Consider the following 21,412-nt stretch of genomic DNA (forward strand, 5'->3'; position numbering starts at 1 on the left):
GAGAGCAGCATTAAAAATCATCATCAGCAAAGTACTTCATTAGGCATAGCTTTTAATAATGTGGAATGCTCAATTTTTATTGAAATATGTTTGTCAAAACACAGGTAGAAAATGCTAGAAATAGAGCACCCCAGAATGCCAGAGCTGGGAGGCATCTGAGAAGCTTCTAGTCTAATCTTCTCCTTTGACAGATGAAGCCTGAAGATTTGGGGGTTGATTCTCACTGAGGCTGTGCCCTGGGTTGCCCCAGGTGCTGTGAGGAACAGGAATGGAGGCACATGGCACCCACACTGGTCTCTGAGATGCCATCACTCACAGCTTCTCCCCATCAGCCGGGGCCTTGGACACAGCCCCAGCCTGAGTTGAAACCTGGCCCTGGAACAGGAAGTGCTTGGAAGCTTCCCTGCCGTTGCCATGGTGCCCACAACCACCCAGGAAACCAAGGCAAGCTCCCCCTGTCAAAGCACCTTGGCCCATAAGAAGAAAAGGGGGAGCCCCAGATGTGATGAGCGCTTCCAGGCTTCAGGCTCAGAAGGCGCCCCCAGCTCTCCTGTAACTCAGAGGCCAGTGTGATGGGAGTTCCTCCACTCAGCACACTTCCCCTGTAAACACGCCTGTGGTGGGCAAAAGGGCTTTGGAACGGTAAGTACAATGGGTATTTTTCAGCCACTTCAGAGACCAAGAAATGTGTCCTAGTGACAGGTGCTGTCTTAGCACCTGTCTAGACCCAGTGTTAGACTTGGGTGCCTCTGGTCTACTTGGCAGGGAGGGAGTTTAGGGAATCAGGAGGGGTCTGGGAGCTGAGAGACCATTGTAGGTAGCTCCTGCCCACCCACAGGGACCTTGGCACAGGCTCTCAAAACACATGAAGGGGCAGATTGCCTGGTGGGATGAAAAAAGAACACATTTCCAGGCCATTGAGATGTCTCTGGATTTCAAGATCAGCTAAAAAAGTTCTTAGATATTGATCTAAGAAAGCAGGAGCTTTGGGTAGCTGAGTGCAAACCCCAGCCTCCCTCTCTGTAACTGAAGCGGTGCTCTGTGGGCATAGCGAGTCCTGCGTGGGGTTTATTCTGTGCTGACCAGGTCTGCTTTAGAATGGAACCCTCTTCTCTCTTCTCAGATTCCTTAAGGCCACGTTGAGGATTTGGGGGTCTATGTCTAGGGCAGTGGGAAGCTGGTGAAGGGTTTTAAGCTGAGGAGTTCATCATCCTGGCTCCTGTGAGGTAAAGGGATCAGAAAAGCATGTATGTGTTACCTGAGGTGGGAGAAGCCTCACGCAAGGTGGAAACTCAGCCATCAAGGAAAACACACATTGCTGTAAACTCAAGTGCACCTCTGAAAGCTGCTTGAACAGCCAAAGATGCTCTTAACACACATGCATACATGGATGCAATTGCAAATGAAGACACCGGCAACTGGGTACAAACACCAGGGCCATGTTTGTACCCAGACACGTTTCTTTTTCTTTTTTTTTTCCCCCTTGAGACAGAGTTTCGCTCTTGTTGCCCAGGCTGGAGTGCAATGGTGAGAGTTTGGCTCACTGCAACCTCCACCTCCAGAGTTCAAGTGACTGTCCTGCCTCAGCCTCCCAAGTAGCTGGGATTACAGGCATGCGCCACCACACCCGGCTAATTCTGTATTTTTAGTAGAGACAAGGTTTCATCATATTGGTTAGGCTGGTCTTGAACTCCTGACCTCAGGTGATCCACCTGCCTCGGCCTCCCAAAGTGCTGGGATTACAGGCATGAGCCACTGGGCCTGGCCCCAGATATGTTTTCAAATTAGAGACTGGCAAAGGAAATACACACACACACACACAGGACATATTTTCATACTAATGAAACAATTTGTTTACCATAAACAATGTCAAAAGACAAATGATACACTTCTGCAGCATGTATGGCAGACAAAATGTTAGTGTCCCCAGTACATAGAGAGCTCCTTAAAAAATGCTAAGGAAACTACAGTAACCCAGTAGAAAAATGCGGAAAACCTATGATTAGGCAGTTTTCAGAAAAGAAAACTTAAATGGCCAATAAATAGATGAAAGAATGCTCAACCCCACTGGTAGCCAGGAAAGTTCAAATTAAAATAAGAATCTGAAACCATCTGGCACTCACCAGCTTGGCAAAAATAAATACGATGATACTACCTAGTACCAAAGATGTTGTGAAAAAAACGACAACACTTATAAATTGGTGATAGGAATGTTAATTGCTGCAATTTTGGGGCAAGTGAATTGGTATTAACTATTTCAATTGAAGATACAGATCTCTGACATAACTATACCACTTGGAAGACTATTTCATAGAAATAAAAACAGCAACACAAAGATATATATATATACAGGTGCAGATATAGGTAACATGTATAGATATATGTATACACACATGTACACAAACTGCCGTAATAATGTGTATGCATATTGTTCCCATTGTTTTTATTATGGGAATAAAATATAGGAAATAACCTCAATGACTTGGCAGAGGAATATTTTAATAAATAATGATGCATTCACTGTATGAAATATTATGCGGCCAGGCACAGTGTCTCATGCCTATAATCCTGGCACTTTGGGAGGCCAAGGCAGGAGGACTGCTTGATATCAGGAGTTCAAGACCAGTCTGGGCAATATAGATCAGTCTGGGCAACCCTGGCTCTAGAAAAATTAAAAAATTAGCCAAGTGTGGTAGTGGACACCTGTAGTCCCAGCTACTGGGGAGGCTGAAGTGGGAGGATCACTTGAGCCCAGAAGATCGAGGCTGCAGTGAGCCTTTATCACACCACTGCACTCCAGCCTGGGCAACAGAGCAAGACCCTGTCTCAAAAAAAGAAAAAGTAATATTATGCAGCTATGTTAAATTTTTCTTTCCTGTCATTGTATTTGTTCACTAGTTACAACAAGCATATATTATTAATACTTTTGCAATTAAAAAGTCCAATTAAGGCAATTAAAAGGCAAAGAAAAACCTGTCTGCCCAAGTGGAATGGAAATTCTATGTGGCAAGGATCGTGTGCATTTTGCTCACTGCTGTCTCTCAGAAACGGCTAACGCCTCTCTCCATATGGCGACTGCACAGGAGATGCTTGTTGGTGAATGGATGAACATAGCCATGGCTGTGATGTGAAGTGCTGTTTGGGGAGCAAAGGGAGGTCAGCTGAGGTTCTTGGTCATCAAGTGCCGTGGCTTCTGCTGGTTTCACCAGCTCACCCACTTCTCCTCTTCTCTGATGTTGCTCTGGGGAACTACCCAGTCCCCAGTGCACGTTCTTGTTGGGAGAATTAGTCAAGGTGTCTGCCCTCAGGGGCCAAAGAGTGGGCCCCTGAGCTAAGCCAGGCCAGTTGGGGCCTCTTGCTGAGAATCTGGATTGAAAAGAACCCTGCATAGATGGACTGTGGGAGAGCCGACTCATGCTGGAGGCAGCGCCTGACAACAACAGCCACCAACTCCTGGTGCGTGCCACCCAGGTCCCTGCAGCTGCTTCCTGTTCTTTCCCGGAGAGTTCTCCAGTTTCCTTTGGAGTCTATGAGACCCTCCTCTCATCACCATCCTTCCAATCAATCTTAACCTCCCCCCAACCCCATAATCAAATGGGTTTCTGTTGCTTGTAACCGAACAGCCCTGATAATGTTCAGAGATAACTGGAAAGTCCTTCCACTCTTCCTCTTTCATGACCCTGTAAGCTAGGGTGACCATCAGTCTACAGAGCTCCAGGGCAGCCCTGGCCTACAGCCATTGTCCAGGCCTAATTATTAATATCATCCCTTTAGTCTTCTCGTCTGAATGATCAATTATGTGATCAGCCTACTTATAGCTATCTTTTGGTCTTCCTCACTTTGACAAAGGATTATCTTCTGTTTTGCTTTATCTGAGCCACTTTCCCAGAACAACAGCAGAGATGTCTCTATTCACCTGCTTACAAAAAAAAAAAAAACAAAAAACAAACAAAAAGCCCCAGCAACAACAAGATATTCTCTTGATTGATAAATAACCCACATTCGAGGCTTATTCATTACTGTTCCTGTGGCAAAGTATAGATTCTTTAGGCCAATCTCCTCCATAATATTTTGAAAAGTATGGAAAATTTCACCTTTACCTCTTTTGTCTTCTAGGTTGCTTATCTTTTCTCTCCTGTGTAATTTCCACTTTCATTCATGATAATGTCGAACATGGTAAGTAGATCAGTTTCTCAAGAAGGTAGGTGATGAGAAGAAGCATTTGCTTATGGTCATTTTGACAAATTTCCACAAGGGGCTGGGTCCTGCACCACCGAGGACCTCAAGCATTACTGGCTGACTCGGCTGGAAAGAGCGCGTCCAGGCAGCGCCGTCCAGAGGGCAGAGAGCAGGCTTGTGGTCTGAGCTGACGATGTTTTACTTCGACATTTTACGTGACAGCAGGACTACATCTAGACTCAGATTCCACAGTTTTTAATCACCCACCATCTTCTAGGCACTATACTAAGGCATATTTCCCAAACTTTATTCTACTTTATACTTTTTACAACATTGGAAACAAGATGATATCCCCACAATCCCCACCATTGCCATCCTCACTGTCGTTCTCACGATAACCATTACCGTCACCACCATCACCCATTATTTCCATTTTACACATGAGACCTGAGAGCCTCAGAATGTTAAGTAACTTGCTCAAGGTCACACAACTAGAAAGTAAAATTTGAACTCATATGCTCTAGTCCGTGGACCATGGTCTCGTCACCTCTCCATTGGTGCCCTGGGTGGCTTGGGATCAATGACATCCATTCCTGTGGGTCCCTCCTGGTGCTTTTTTCCTAGCTAGGTTGCTTTGAGCCTTCAGTCTAAGGTTTACATCCATGCTGGGTATCGTCCTTCTTTTTTATGTAAATTGCTGAATTTCCCCTGGAGCCTCAAGAAAATGTCTAAGACTGAGCAGTTCTGCTCCTGGGCATATAACCAAAAGAATAAAAAGACAGGTGTTCAAAAAAACTTGTCCATGAATATTCACAGCACTCTTCACAATAGCCAAAAGGTATAAAAAACCCAAGTGTCCATCAACTGATGAAGGAATAAGCAAAATGTGGAATATTTACACAGTGGAATATTATTCAGCCTTAAAAGAATGAAGTACCAATACATGGATGAACCTTGAAAACATTATGTTATGTGAAAGATGCCATCCACAAAAGGCCACATATTGTGTGATTCCACTTGTATGCAATACCCAGAACAGGTGAAAACATAAAGTCAGAACATAGGGGCTAATCTTAGAAAGCAGGTTAGTAGTTGTCACGGGCTGGGGACATGGGAACAGGGAGTGACAATTTAATGGGTATGGAATTTCTTTTGGGGATAATGAAAATGTTCTGGAATTAGGTAGTGGTATTGGTTGCATAACATTGTAAATGTTCTAAATGCCACCAAATTGTACACTGTAAAATAGATAAAATGTTATGTTTTGTGTGTTTTACCACCATTAAAAAAATTCCTTGCCCAAGATCTCCACAGTTTAATATCTCTCTGTATGACAAGTTAGGATAAGTACTCAAAGGACAGTACTTAAAGCCTAATACTATCCCTGCCTGTGGATTCTTCAGAGAGCTACCTGCAAAAAACAATCTTTCTCCTTGACCTCTTACCCTCTGACACCTCTTGTCCTAGATCCTAAATTCCAAATTACTTTGTAGCTTGAGATCCTTGGTCTATGGAATACAGCGTCTTTGCCTTGAGATGTATTGTGAGAAATATTAGCCATGTTCAAAAATTAACCAGCACTGTAAAATTTGTCTTGATTTCCTTCCTGCTATACAATTTGGAAAATCTGGCATTTATATGAAGTTAGAAAAAAAGATGTCTTCTCTTTCTTTGATTACCAAGCAGCACAAAGCTCGGCTGGAACGCCGGGTCACTGGCTCAACCAACCGGTGGCGTTTGCCCAAACAGCCTTTCTCTGGGGACCTGCTCTCACTTTCCCAGATGTGCAAGGCTCTGAGCATAGACTTTGAGGAAGCTTTGAGGAACCCAGACAGGTATGGAGACTCAAAGGTTTGTGGGAGGGAATGGCCCATCATTCCTGGGAGGGGAGGTGCCTGATGAACGGGCCACTCTGATTGGCTGGAGTGGCTGTCAAGGGCACATCTGCAAGGAAGGCTCTCTCTGGAGCCAGCCCTCAGGCATGGACAGGGTCATAAGTGACTACTACCTCTGAGAATGTGGGTGGTTACAAAAGTGCAGAGAAAGATTGAATTTTTTTTTTTTTTTTTTTTTTTTTTTTACAATTTTTCTTCCCACTGGGAACTTTGAACCCAAACAGGATTCTGAGTTTATTATCCAGGGACCACCTGATTTTTTGACAAACAAAACTTAGTTAGTCCTGGCTCAGTGTTTAGACAGCTTGTAAATGTCCATTTTCACCCAATGAATTGATCCTCTCTCAATCTCATGGCATTCCGAGCAGTAGGCTAGACCCTCACTTCTCCATGTGATGAGTTCTCTCTTGCCTCTCCTGGAAACACAGAGCTGGACCCTTGCCTTAGTCTGTTTGTGTTGCTATAAGGAAATACCTAAGGATCAGAAATTTATAAAGAAAAGAGGTTTATTTGGCTCAAGGTTCTGCAGGCTGTACAAGAAGCATGGTGCCAGCATCTGCTCAGCTTCTGGTGAGGGCCTCAGGCTGCTTGTACTCATGGTGGAAGGCAAAGAGGAGCCGAGTGTGCAGAGATCACATGGCAAGCGAGGAAGCAAGAGAGAGGAGAGAGGGGAGGTCCCAGGCTCTTGTTGACAACCGGCTCTTGTGGGAACTAAGAGAGTGAGAACCCACCCCTGAGGGATGGTATTAATCTATTCATGAGGGATCTGCCCTTATGACCAAAATGCCTCCCATTAGGCCCCACCTCCAACATTGGGGATCAAATTTCTACACGAGGTTTGGAGGAAACAAACATGTAATTTGTAGCAACCCTATTGCAGAAGGTACACCTCATTTCCCTGGTGCCATGGACCTGGCTTGATGCCGCTACCATCCCTAGGCTGGCAGCATCAGTCTTGTGAGCTCACAGCCAAATCAAAGTGAGCATGGACTGCACTCCTGGGACAGCACCTGGCACAGAAGAACTGCCTGCTCAATCTTTCTTCAGCGAGTAGCCAAATCTTCCCTCTCTAGAGCCACTGGCCAACACTTTTCCGTTGCCGAGTTCCTTAGTGCCAGGGCTCGGCCAGGGATGCAGGTGCTGGAGCTAGGCCTAGGAACAGAGGCAAAGTGATCCCAAAAGCTGATGAGAGGGTCTGGGCAGCAAGAACTAAGTCTCTATGAGTCACTGAGCTAAACTGGAGGCGGTGGCCTGAGGGGTGGGGTGTAGAAATGGCATTTGGTGCTGGGCATTTGGACTGTTAAAAGCAGTCTATCAATGGGGCTGGAATCTCCACTTCTTCACTTACTAATTCTGTGACCTTTAGTCAGTGGCTAACCCTCTTTGGGCCTCAGTTTCCTCATCTTTCAAATGGTTATAGAGCACCTTCTTCAAGATGAAGAGTCATCTTGAGGATTAAATGAAGCCATATATTGAAAATGCTTCGCACTGTTTCTGGCAAATAGTAGATGCTTAGTAAACAGAACTATTTTCTTTATTGCCTGAGCAGCATTTTAGTAATTAATCCCGGTGATTTCATCTTGGGGTGTCTCAGCTCTGTGCTCTGCCAGTCAACACCCCCTTTATTTCACTCTGCCTCCTTGCACCTCCCCCAGTTCCTTCCTCCAGGACAACACCTTCCTCCAGCACAACAGGGGCAGAGGAGCCGGCCTTCTGGGGAGAAGCTTTTACACATCTGGCCCTCTCCTTTGTGATATTGGGAAGCTGCATGTCCAGAGGCAGCAGATACTCTCAGGTGTTCTGGGTATGTCTATAGCCATGCATCTGGTGCTCAGCTGATCCAGGATTGGTTCTGCCAGGGCACTTGGGCTCTGTTCCATGAGCCTCTTGTCCTCCTCCTGAGATAGTGGGCTAGCCTGGGCACATGCTTATCATGGTGACAGCAGAGGGCACGAGGGTAAGCCCAGGAGCTCATGTGTCTTTCAAATCTTTCACCATTTCACATTCACTAGGCCCCATGAACTGAGGCAAGTCACGTGGCCAAACTCCCAGTCAAGGGACAGAAAACACACTCCGTCTCCTTATGGAGAGAAACTTTGCAGTATGGAGGCAAAAGATTTGGACAGAGGGAGGGATGAAGAATTGAAGTCACTGGTGAAGTCTACTGAGTATGGGAGAAACTGATGTTCTGTAATAAACACAAACTTGTCTGGGCATGGTGGCTCATACTTGTCATCCTAGTGCTTTGGGAGGTCTAGGTGGGAGGATTGCTTGAGGCCAGGAATTTGAGACCAGCATGGGGCAACATGGTGAGACCCTGTCTTTACAAAAAATTTTAAAATTAGCCAGGTATGCTGGCGTGAACCTGTAGTACCAGCTACTTGGGAGACTGAGGTGGGAGGATCACTTGAGCCCAGGAGATTGAGGCTGCATGCAGTGACCTATGATTGTGCCGTTTCACTCCAGCCTGGGAGACAGAGCGAGATTTGTCTCTAAAAATAAAAAAGAGACAGAGAAAGAGAAACACACACACACACACACACACACACACACACACACACACACACCTTTTCTTTGTGTTCACAATAGGAATTTGTTGCATGTGATTGTGAGTAACTTCTTAGAAAGAATAAAGGTTGTGTATAACATGAAGGGCTTATTCCTGGTAACTCTTGTGAACCTTCAGGCATCAGGCAACACTCAGGTGGCAAACTCCACTGTCAGTAAGGGCCTGGAATGCCCCATGCAACATACGTTATATCCCCCAAAGCACTACATGGCTGTTTCTGCCCCACCTGGCAAGCTGTGTTCGTGTCATGGATGGTGTCATTGCTGCTTTTCCCACCTGGGGGTGCTGTCTGCTTGGACAGGAGCTGGGCCAATCTATTTCTTGAGTTACGGAAAGGGTCATTCATGATGGAAAGCTGAGGGAACAGGCTCCCAGCTTCTCGTCTATTTCGGGTATGTAATTGTGCCCAGCTGGCCAACACTTCCTTCTGCCGCGTCTGGGTTTTCATGACGCAGGGAGTTCCTGGTCAGCCACTCAGAGGTGCTGATCTTCAGGCTGCTGATCGTCTTACCTTGGTCCTTTTGCAGGCTCTGGGGCACCGAATGTGGGAGAGGAGGCTGAGAGGAGGAAATGTTAACTTCCTTGCGAGTACCCTAATCTTTTCGTGCCTTAGTTTATGTGCAAATCGGGGATGCTGTCTTACAGGATTGTGTGAGAATTATACGACATGATTCATGTAAGGAGCTTAGAAAAGTGTCTGGCACATATATGCTCAATGCACATGTGTCAAGCATGTCCCTGGGGTCCACAGGCGTGTATGGATGCGTGCTGTCATGGAAACCCAGAGATCCAGCACGGGAGGTGTGTCTCAGGCCAGACTGGGGAGGGGGCACCCCCATGAAGGCTCAGGGGTTGTGGCCCTAGGAAAGACCCAGAGCCCTCCCTGTCCCCAGCTGCTGAGGCTGCCTAGTGGTTTTCTCCCTTTCTGCCTGCAATGCCAAGTCCATTCAAGGGTGGGAGGAGGTCATGCTTAAGAGGTAAGAATGGGAAGAAGGGACCCCTACATTTTTATATTATATTATATTATATTATATTATATTATATTATATTATATTATTTTATTTTATTTATTTTTAACCAGAGAGCAGTTCTGGGATAGTGGGACTAGAGAACAATGACCCGTGTTAACCTAAATAACAAACAGAGAGGAGAGGAAGACTCTCTAAAAGAGGCTGATGTTTATTCTGGAACAGGCATTGCAATGCAATACCAGTGCCACTGTAAACTACGTGTGTATTCAGGGAGGTAAAGGAAAACAAAGGTTTTTTTGTTTTGTTTTGAAACAAGTCTTGCTTTGTTGTCCAGGCTGGAGTGTAGTAGTGCAATCACAGCTAACTGCAGCCTCAGCCTCCCAGACTCAATTGATCCTCCCGCTTCAGCCTCCCAAGTAGCTGGGACCACAGGCATGGCCACCACATGCTAAATTTTTTATTTAATGTTTTATAGAGATGGGGTCTCTCTATGTTGCCCAGGCTGGTCTCAAACTCCCGGGCTCAAGTGATGCTCCTGCCTCAGCCTCCCAAAGTACTGGGATTATAGGCATGAGCCACCGTGCCTGGCAAGACAAAGGTTTTTAAAGGAAAAGTGAGGAGGATTACATCATTGCTCTGAGATAATTATCCCTGGCTACAAGGATCCATAACAAGGGCGACACCAGTTTGAGTTGCTAGGCAGATGTCCTCGCAGTACTTTTTGTGTGTGTGAGGTTGTGATGGCCTTTGTGTGTGGCTGTAGGTTTTGCAGAGTCTTTTGTGATAGTTCTTATTATCAGGCATTCATGTGTGAGAACTCTCCCTTCCTGGCCTTCCCCACCTCTATTTGTTGGGTGGATTTTTTTGTTTTGTTTTTTAAAAGAGATTTAGAGATGAGGTCTCGCCCAGTTGCCCAGGCTAGAAGGCAATGGCTATTCACAGGCATGATCACAGCTCACTGCAGCCTCAAACTCCTGGGCTAAAGCGGTCCTCCTCCCTCACCCTTGCGTAGCTGGGACTATAGGAGCATGATACCATGCCAGGCTCCATCAGGGTATTTAACACATCATAACTCCATTTTTATCTTGATACCTTTCACAGAGACAATGAAAGAGAGAATGCTAACTGAAGGCATGTCTGTGCAAGGTATTCCAAACATTCACTCTTTCACTCGTCCCTTCCTCTGGGACCAAGAAGCAGAAAATGGAAGGACTGGGGTCCAGCCCCAGGTCTATGTAACTCTTCCTAGTTAATCAAATTGGCATTTTGCCCTTTGGATAGTTTGCTCCAGGAAGTCCGTATGTCCATGAGAAACTTACTTCCTCTTCTTCCCCTTCTGCCTTTCTCCGTCATGGTCATGACTTGGGGGCGTGAGATCCAGCCTAACAGCACGTTCCCAGCATCCCCGCACCAGGCATTGCAATGGGACCACTGAGTCCCAAACAGTGAGACAACTCACAGATGCCATGTGTTCCGTTCACTTTTCCAGTGATCCTAAAATGAACCACAGCCCTTGGGAACAGCAGAGCCTACATGACAAATGGTATATCTTGACAAGCAGCCCTCACACCCAGGAGAAGGCAGTGTGCTCGCCTCTGTTTCCTGGCATCCCTTGGCTCAGCCGATGACACTGATGTTTGTGAGGGTAGTTGAGTTCATGGACCTTGCGCCATATTTTCCAAAGTCTGTGGCTCCATTTTGGGATCACGGTCTGAACTCTTGACTCTGGCCAGCTCTTTCCAGACGTGTCACCCAAGCCACGAGGGGGATTGAGGGAGGAAGCGAGGGTGGCTTGGGTCAGATCTCCACTGCTCCTGTTGAATAAGCAAGTCCAGCTCCCACTGCCTGCCTTAGGCTGAGTCATTGGCAGCCATCCTCCCCCCTTGGAAAGGGCAGCACGTAGTTGGCAATATTCTGGACACGGGCTCCCACCCATGCTTCCTGCATGCACCCTGACCCTGGGATTGTTGGAGACAGTGTGGTGAAGTTGACACTGCATGACACAGAGCAGCTGTGGTCACAAATGTCTCTTGGCTGGCTGGCTTTCTGGGATGACTGTCTTTAAGCTGCGAATATGTGACTCAAATTTTGTTTCACTTCCTGGCTTAGCACGATGAGTCCATGGTGTTTATCTATGTGGTCATGGATTCATTAATGAATATTTGCTGAGCACCTGCATGGTGGCTTGTGCCAGGGTCATAGCAGTAAACACATGCCCTATCTGTCTTGCAGAGGATACACAAGTAAACAGGCAGCCACAAGACACTCCAGAAGGAGTTTTAAGGGGGAAATCCCAGGACGGGCAGGGGTAAAGCCACTGGCCCAGCATCCCCAGAGAAAGCAGCAATGAAGTTTATTCTGAAGAATGAGTAGGAGCTTAGCAAGGGGAAAGGCGAGGAGGAGAGCATTTGGGAGAGGGAGCAGTGCATGCAAGAGATGAAAGCAGCAGTTGGCAGGTCCAGGTGCAGGCTGCTGAGAAGGGCTGGAGTGGGGACCGTTGAGGGACCAGGCTGCAGAAATATGCAGGAGCTGGTTAGCCGTGCTAAGGAGTTTGGGCTTTCCCCCAAGAGCAACGGGGAAACACTGGAGGATTCTCAGCAGGAGAGAGACAAGACCAAATTTGCATTTTGTGGGAGGCAGGCCTCCGAGCAGAGCAGGGCCGGAGGCTGGGAGACTTTGGCAGTGACTGGAGGGAGATCACAGGGGCTTAGACGAAGGCTATAGCGAGAACAGCAAAGAGAGATGGACAAATTCGAAAGATCTAGACAAGTGATGAGATGTAACAACACTCAGAATGCTGGCTTGGGCAACTGCAGGCTGGTGGTGCCATTTCCTGAGATGAGAATCCGAGTGAGCAGGGTAGGATTTGGGGTAGATGCTAAGTTTAGTTTTTGGACACACTGAGAATGGGACCTGTATGGCCTCTAAAGAAAATTGTTGGTGAGTTCACATCCCAGAAATGAGCAGAACCCTCTATTCTTTTCTCCCAGCAGATATTTACTGAGTGTCTACTATATGCTAGATAATGTTTTAGACACTGAATAAGGTGTCATTCAGGCAGCCAATTATGGCCTCAAATATCTCCTCGGTAAGGCCTACCCACAAACTGAAAACAGCAATCACATTATGAGCCAGCTATCAGAAAGCCTACAGTTTTTCACATCGGCAAATGGTGACCTGAGGAAACTCTTCCAAAGGGCGGATATGATTAGCTTGATCAATGGGTGCTTTAAGGACATTTATGCTAGAATAATGCATGTTGTAGTTGGAGAAAAATGTCAGTATTAACTCCTGGATTTTATGTTTGCATTTTCCCTTGAGGTTATGCATTTCACAAATCCAGAAGTTTTTCTTTGAGAATTTCAAGAACAAGGACATCCAAAGTGGGGAAGCAGGTGAGTTTGTGTTATCCGTGGATTAAGCCAGAATGTTGCTGATTTCAGGGGCATCTTGTGGTCTTTATGGAAGGAGACCAGTCCATAAGCCAGGACGCTAGTGTATAAGTTGCAATTCTTATCCACTTCCCAGCGTCTAAGAAATAATAGGTGCCCGGTAAATATTTGTCAAATGTGCAGTAAGTGAAGCCAAGCTTGGTAAACACATTTTCATATGCTCCTCGCCATGATAAAGACAAATGTGTTGATGTCAATAAATAGTCCACACCTGTAATCCCAGCAGGAAGGCCCAGGCGAGTGAATCACTTGAGGTCAGGAGTTCAAGACCAGCCTCGCCAACATGGTGAAACCCCATCTCTACTAAAAATACAAAAACTAGCTAGTCATAGTGGCATGCACATGTAATCCCAGCTACTCAGGAGGCTGAGGCAGGAGAATCACTTGAACCCAGGAGGAGGAGGTTGGAGTGAGCCAAGACTGCGCCACTGCACTCCAGCCGGGGTGACAGAGCAAGACTCCATCTCAAAAAAAAAAAGTAGTCTTTGTATTGAAAGACTAAACAGAGTGCAGCAAGCATAAAGCAGCTGTTCTTTGTCTCTTCGGGCTCTAACCAGTCATGACTTGGACGTTCACAGCTGCACTTGTTCAAGAGGACTTTTCTGAGGCAGGATCAAGAATCAGGATAGGTCCTTTTTTGCTAGAAAAAGGTTCATTGAGCCTCATGAGGAGGCAGCTTCTTAAAGCGGATTTTTTTTTTTTTTTTTTTTTTGGATAAAGCCTACTGCATGGTGTGACTGCCTGAGATCAGAGCCAGACTCCTTTCCAAAGAAAGGCTAATAAATTCTTTTCTCACCTTCAACTCTGGACAGGAGAAGTAGTCTGAGACCATCTCCTGGCATGAGAGAAAGAGCTCTGGATTGATTAGTGATGGCTGCCATGCATTGGCCATCCTGAAAGTGGAAATTGACATCCAGTGAGTGAATATGCTGTATCCACAATTCCGCTCCTGCCTATAATCACCCTGATGGGCTGAGACTTTTTCTAACTCAGCATAACCAGACCACCTAAGGCAATGTAATATTTGAGATGCAAACCCCCCTGAACCCCAGCACTAAACAATGTCATAACATTGGTGAATAACAATAATAATAGCAGGAAGAAGAATCAGGTACCCAAGGTCACACCGTGAAACTAATGGCAAAATCAAGAAATACGTAGATGGGGCTAGTGGCCCTTCAGGTCCTGTCTGGCACTCAGATTGAGGGTTCTAGGCACCTCTTCTCCGCCCAGCTCTGTACTAACAACACAGGAGCTGAGCCATGCAGAGTCCTCTCCCCATGGCCTCTTGAGCCTCACCTGGCCTGGCATCCTTGGTTTCGCCATCTGCCCTCCTCTATCAAAAAGCCTCTTCTTTTAGTGATCACTGATTTTATCCTCAGGTTAGATGCCCCTGAAGAAAGTCTTCTACAGTTTGCAAAGAGCCTTCTTTATATTGTCAAAGAGGGTCATGAGAATCCTACCCTCGTTGGTGGGCCTGCTATTGCCTTTCAGATGGGTCATGCTTTGGTATTCATAGCCCAGTAGTTCTCAACAGGGAACTGGGGGGTGATTTGCCTTCATTGCGGACACTTGGCAATGTCTGGAAAGATTTTTGGTTGTCACTGCTGGGGAGGGAGTGCTACTGGCATGTAGTAGGTAGATGCCAGGGCTGCTACTGGGGATCCACAGTGCACGGGACAGCGCCCCAACAGGCACGTATCTGGCCCAAAATGTTTACAGTGCCAGGGCTGAGAAACACTGTCATAGGGGAAGCCAGAATGAGGCCCCCCAAGAGTGCCCCAGACAATGTCCTCGTTCCACGAAGCTTTTCCTCATTCCCCACATTGGAGGGCAGCACGAGTGCCTCTGAAGTCCTACAGCTGTTAGCCGACAGCTGTCCTGGACATGTGACATGTCCTGGGTGACCCTGTAAGACTGGTTTGGTGTCCCCCTCAAAGCCACTAAGCCCCCGAGGCCCACACTTCACTGCTTCCTTTCTGAGATGCCTGGGGAGGCTGCTTGCCTGCTTCATGTGCTTAATGATCCACCGAGCAAAGGAGCTGGGGGAGAGGAAGCTGATGCATCTTTGGGTGGGGACGTTATTGATGTGTTTGCTCAACATCATTTTCTGTCCTCAGATGTGATTCTCGAGTGCCTGGGCTTCAAATGGGAGCTCCATCAGCCCCAGCTTTTTCAGTCTGAGACCTTGGCCAAGCTCTACCTGAAAGCCCTGGCGCAGGGCACCACACACCCCCTGAGGGAGCTGGAGGAGCTTCTGCGAGGTACTTCCTCCCTGGCACCCAGTGCTGGAGCCCCAGTGCCCTCTAGCTTGACGGTCCCAGCTTGGAACATGGTTATCTGTTTTGAGACCATGGTCACTCTAGCAGTCAAGAGCAAGGCTCCACAGTGTTATCTCATCCCATGACAGCCTCAGTTTCCTCAAGTGTAAAATGGGGATAATAGTTCTTAGGATGCGGCTTTGAAGAGTAGAGGAGGTACTAGGTGTGAGGTTCTAGAACAAGGCCTGGCACACAGCAGGCACTCAGTACATGCCAGTTATTATCTTTGTAATAACCCGAGTCTTGTCTGGCCAGCCCAGACATAGAGACTCTACTTACTTCTTTGAAAAGAAAAAATGGGCTATGTGGAATTTTCTGAAGAGCTTTCTGGAAGGAAGGTGGAGTTCTGATATCTGTGGCTTGTTTGGCCCTAAGTATGCTGGTGCGAGGCCCACACGTGTGCATCTATTTTGTTGTTGTCTTTGCTTTTCTTTCCTCTTCTCTTCTCGTCTCTCTTCCACCTTATTCCAGAAAGAATGTAGGCCACTTCTTTCTTTGTCTCCTTTTCCAGTCCTGACCACCCCAGCCTCCTCTCACCTGGTCTCTAAGTCGTCTCCATCTGCACTGCCAGCTGCTGCTTTGGGCTACAGGTTGGCATCCCCTCGGGCTGACTCATAAGCAGGTGCCACGGAAAATTCGAGGCCCCCAAAGCCAGCCAGCATACCAGTCATGACGGACTTTCTATTTCCAAGACATGACAGCAAAGCCCTGTTATTCTAGAGCCAGACAGGCAGCCGGAGCCCCCAGTCACTCCCCCTTCCTGAGCCTGAGCCTGGAGGGAGAGCCCCACTGCCTGCGGGAATCTGACTCAGCCCTTCCCCGCTGTGCAGGCAGTGAGAGCCAGCTGGGCTCCTGCAGAACTGCAACAAGCTTGGTGCTGGCTCATGAGCCTCTGTGCTCTTCTGAAGCCTTTGTCCCAGTGTCTTCAAGGGCCAGACTGGGCTCTTCCATCTCCCCTGTACCCAAGTCAAAACATTCATCAGGCCATCAGTGAAAGGCTCTGGTGAGCCAGACAGTGAGTTCATGGAAAAGCAGGAGAATTTGGAAGTGGAAATGGAGTCATTAACGTTACGGTCTTTAACATGTCTAGAATGGGTCCCTAAAATGAAAACATTTAGCCCTGCTAAGACAGCCACTCTGATCCAAGCCTCCCTGCTAGAGGCTACGCCTGGCTGAGAGACAAGAGGGAAGGTGCAGAGATGAAATCCCAGTGCCCTGGACTGTCACAACTCCAGGGTCTCCTCGCAAGCTCCATGGACCGATCAAGCCCTGGGATTCATGTCTTTCAATAGGAACAGTCACAGTCCTTCATGTGCCTTTAAAAGCGAAAATATCTCACAATGGTGGTTTGCATACCTGTCTCACGGTTATCACTTTCATGTTCTCAATATCATCTGTGTTGCTATCCTGGAACTTCTGGCCAGACCCTGGAGTGCTGGACTCTGCAGAGATGCACAGGCTCTCCAGCTGCTTGATTTCCTTCCATGGAGACTGGAGGAGCAGCTGTCCTGGAGAGGACCTGTTTATTCTCTAGCGTGGAATCCAAGGAGGAAGTGGCCCACTTACTAAAAACAAACTAACCACCTTGGCTTTGGAGAACTTTGGGGAAGAGTATGAACAAATTATTGATATCTTATCCAATTTGGGGGTTTTACTCAACCTGGAGGGAATACTGAATTCCTATCTTTCACTTACTCTGACATAACTGATTCTCTCCCTCCCTCCCTCTCTTCCTTCTTTTCTTCCTTCCTTCCTATGTGGAATGCTTAGCTTATGCCAGGCATTGTGCTAGGAGCTTACCATCTGAGGGGACAGACAAGCCCAAAATGATGGGAAAGCATGACAAATATCGTGACACATTATAATATTAACTGCCACCTCCTGCATGCCTACTGTGTGCCAGGCAGTCACATGCATCCTCCCATTTACTCCCTGCCATGGGGTGGATGGCAGGCTGGCGTGAGCAGATGGGAGGCCGTGTAGTCATACTGGAGAAGAATGTGACCCAGAGTGGAACAAGCCTGGTGCTTAGTAGGTTCTCAGTGAGTATTTACTGAGTGAGAGCCAGCACAGAGCCAGGTGACGGATGACAGTGAGGGGAGATGGAGGGGAAAGGATCCTTTGCTCTCTCTTTCTTTATAGTTGCACAGGATGATGGGCTTTTTGGCTCTGGCTCACATCATTTTTCATTATCTGGAAACTTGAGCTCCCTGGTGATGGAATCCATGTGCTGCATTCATTCAGCCGATATTTACTAGCACCAGTGTGTGCAAGCCTGGGATGGGCCCAGGGGGTGGAGCGGCAAGTGAACCACCTCAGCTGAGCTGCTGGGGGGAAAAGCACAACAGGGACACAGAGTAGTAAATAGAAGGTCATGGTCAAATTAGTCTCTGAAGAAGAATAAAATCAGTTAGCGGGGGAGTGGGGTGCTACCTTACGTTTGGGGCCAGGAAAGGCCTCTCGGGGGGAGGGACATGTGAGAAGACCCCCGATGAGGAAGGGAGGGCGGAAGCCCCACACCATCCCGAGGAGCATGCCGGTGAGGGGGTAGGTGGGGGCATGATGGGCAGAGCAGTGGGCAGGGGTTGCAGGCCATGTGGGAATTGGGGCTGCTAGTGGGGCCTTGGCTTTTGTGCCAAGGGTGTGGGGCACCTCTGGAGACCTGAGAGAAGTGCCACTCTGTAGCTCACATTCTAGGATGACTGAGTGGATGGCGTTGGCTAGCAATGAATTGGGCTACCTTTTCCCTTCCTCCTGGAAATCCTTGGTGGCAGGGGTCCCCAGAGTGGAGCTCTCTGGGGCAGAGTGACAGTAGCCACCACATGGACACCTCAGTCCCATGTTCACCCTGCAGCAGGTGGCACTCCCACTGCCTGCCTGCACTGCTCCAGGTGCTCGGGGTACAGAAATGACTGAGGTTCAGTCTGCCCTTAAACTGCTCAAAGCCTAATAAGAGAAAGGATGGGGGAGGTCATAAATATGTAAAATGCAGTGTGAGCATCAGTTTCTCAGTTTTGACAATGCACAGGGCTATGTAGGATCGTTGGGGGAAATTAGGCGAGGGATACGTGGGAACTCTGCACTATTTTTGCAACTTCTTATGAGTCTTAAACTATCTCAAAGTAAATAAGTATTTAAAAATGCATCTATAGGCCGGGCGCGGTGGTTCACATTTGTAATCCCAGCACTTTGGGAGGCTGAGGCGGGCAGATCACCTGAGGTCAGGAGTTCGAGACCAGCCTGGCCAACATGGGGAAACTCCATTTCTACTAAAAATGTAAAACTAGCCAGGCATGGTGGAGCATGCCTATAATCCCAGCTACTTGGGAGGCTGAGGCAGGAGAATAGCTTGAACCCAGAAGGCAGAGGTTGCAGTGAGCCTAGACAGTGCCACTGCATTCTAGCCTGGGCGACAAGAGTGAAACTCCATCTCACACACAAAAATTAATTAATTAATTAATTAATTACATCTATGAAACAAATAAAATATAGTGTGATACATATCTTGATACCTCATGGTCATGCCAGGGTGGTGGGTGCCTCCCACTGTGTCTTCACCACGGTTATCACATCCTGCCATCATCATCTCATTTCCTTTACTAGCTCAATCACCTAAGAAGACCAAAGAAAAATCCCCTGCAAAGAGGATCATCATTTCCTTGAAGATCAATGACCCACTGGTCACTAAAGTTGGTATGTATATACCCGTCTATATTCTGAGAATGCCATTGAACAAATGGTCCTCCCAGATTTAAAAATGCACAAGCAACAACAAAGCAAAACAAACCAACAGTAGACAGTGTTTAGTGCTTTCTTATTAAAAAGGCCTGAACGTGCAAAGAAAGAAGGGGCGAGAAGGCTAGGGTGACTTGGGGAAATGGAAGAAGGTGGAATGCTACTAAAGAGAGGTTCTTGTCATTGAGAAAGGGTGTGAAGGATGCAGAGAACGGGAGAAGACAGCGGCTTCTCAGAGACGGACCCAGCACAAAAGGAATTGCCGCTTTAGGCTCACACCCACCCAGGGAAGCCATCAGGCCCAGCCTTGCTCCCAAATAACACTTTACCAGCCTCTTCCTGCCAAGGACCACCCCTTACCTCCCCCAACTTGGGCTCACTCTCTCCCCATCCCCTCACAGCCACTCACGGGCAGACTTCTTTGTTTGTGCAACATCCGTGATGTCATGTGATGGCACTTGTTTAGGAATCGCTCGGTGAGGAAACTTCAGCACTAGTTGGGCCATTTGTCGCCAGAGGACACTCTGACGGTGAATCAGCTAAGTCCATCTGGCCCCTAGCCAAGGCAGTTCAGTTCCTGAACCACCAAATTATTCTGGCTCTTTCCAAGAGACTTTAACCTTTTTGGAAGTCCCCAGACTCCAAGGAGAATCTGCTGTATGATATATGTTGTCTCCAGAAAAAAAAATACACGACATGCACACAAAATTCTACACCTATATGGGCAGTCACATTCCTGCGCAGGCCCCAGACCCCAGGTTAGGGGAGAACCCAGGATGGTCTCACCCCTGAGAACAGGCTTAAAGGAGGATCCTTTCAGCAGAAGCTCAGCTTTCTTTAGCTTCAGCCTCAACTCCTTTGGGAAGGCTGGTAGCACAGATCGTCAGCTTCTGGGCGGTGCCTGCATCCAGGTGAGAGGTGGCGCATTTTCTCTAAGGGCACCTCTGCCTGCCCAGCTGCAGGAGTGAGGGAGGGTGCTGGGTGGTGTCCTGTGTGCAGAGCCCCACACCGATGGCTCGCTTGGCTGTGCCTCCCCAGCCTTCGCCACGGCCCTGAAGAACCTCTACATGAGTGAGGTGGAGATTAACTTGGAAGACGCACTGGGAGTGCTGGCTTCCGCCCACATCCTCCAGTTCAGTGGCCTGTTTCAAAGGTAAGGAAACAAGGCTGACTTTGGGCAGGGCCAGGCCTGGGGGAAATCAGAAGGGCAATTCCTGGCCCATTTGCTGGAACATTCCTCTTCACTGGGCTAAGACACCTCAGGTGTCTTTGTGCCAAGCATGGCCTTGAGCCTGGAAAGGAACTGAGACACTAATTCACATTAACAGGTGAGCCATCTCTCCAGCAACACGCTAGTTTTAACCAAACGATTCTCGACTCACAGGAATGAAATGCAAATGGGAGGATTTCTACCACTGGGAGAGACTTCATGTGTATACACAGTGACTTCCTAGTAGCCCCCAAACCAGGCTTGCTTATCAATTTCACCTCTTTTCATTGTTGGCTAAAAGAAAAAAAAAAAATCTCTCTCCTTTAAGTCATACACACACACAGAAGCTGGCCATTGGAGGACAAGCTGACTTTTCCATCACTGTTAGGCCTACATTTTCCTGCTCATTTGAGATAAAGTCTTGTTTTTTCTTGTAAATAATATTTTTATTGTTATAAATGTTACATACAGTCATTGTAGGTCTTTTGGAAGAGAGGAAAATGCAAAGATCAAATTTAAAATTGCCCTCAAATCCCCCTGCCCATTTTAGGCATAGCCTCTCTTTTGGACATTCAGACCCTGCTGGCCCACCTGGGCTGCCCATCGGGAGGGTTCATCAGGGTGTGTTGGGGGTGTGGGGAGGAGGTGGTGGGGAACCAGGAGGCATTCAAAGTGGGTTGGCATTGAATGTGAAAGCTTCCTCATCCTGACGAGGGTTGCCTGGGCTCATGGATGCAGAAATCATGAGCATGAGGGGGTAACAGACATTGCTTGGTGTTTCCACCTGCATCCAAGCAGCCGAGGAAACGCACCCTGGAGGGGTGAGACTCAGAGCTCCCAGTTTGCACTGGGCTTTTCCTGCAAAGTCAAAAGTAACCTGGGTCCGTGCAGGGTCTGTGCTCAGTTCTACAATAAGGTGCCCCTTAGTCTCTATGTACACTGGCGGTCTCTGACATAAAATGTGGCTTATAACATTTGTCCCATCTACTTCCCAGGACTTTGTTGGGGATTAGGGGATGTCAGCACATAGGGCTTTGGGATGGAGTGTTTGCCTTTCAGTTCTCAGCTCCTTACAGGGAT

General features: G+C 47.6%; 1 protein-coding gene across 6 annotated transcripts in view; it reads left to right on the plus strand.

Annotated features, from left to right (window-relative positions):
* The first annotated feature begins 404 nt into the window (after positions 1 to 404).
* The window catches only part of BTBD16 (BTB domain containing 16), a 66,650-nt gene continuing 45,642 nt past the window's right edge, over positions 405 to 21,412 (plus strand). For 2 of the 6 annotated variants that reach the window (XM_009459185.5, XM_016962482.4), the window contains exons 1-7: positions 405 to 642; positions 4,117 to 4,176; positions 5,863 to 6,014; positions 12,936 to 13,009; positions 15,187 to 15,330; positions 18,991 to 19,080; positions 20,161 to 20,275. In XM_009459185.5, the coding sequence (XP_009457460.4) occupies positions 4,159 to 4,176; positions 5,863 to 6,014; positions 12,936 to 13,009; positions 15,187 to 15,330; positions 18,991 to 19,080; positions 20,161 to 20,275 (593 nt within the window). In that variant the 5' untranslated portion in view covers positions 405 to 642; positions 4,117 to 4,158. 6 annotated transcript variants of the gene reach the window in all.

Source organism: Pan troglodytes, chromosome 8, assembly GCF_028858775.2.
Source record: "Pan troglodytes isolate AG18354 chromosome 8, NHGRI_mPanTro3-v2.0_pri, whole genome shotgun sequence".
Lineage (NCBI taxonomy): Eukaryota > Metazoa > Chordata > Mammalia > Primates > Hominidae > Pan > Pan troglodytes.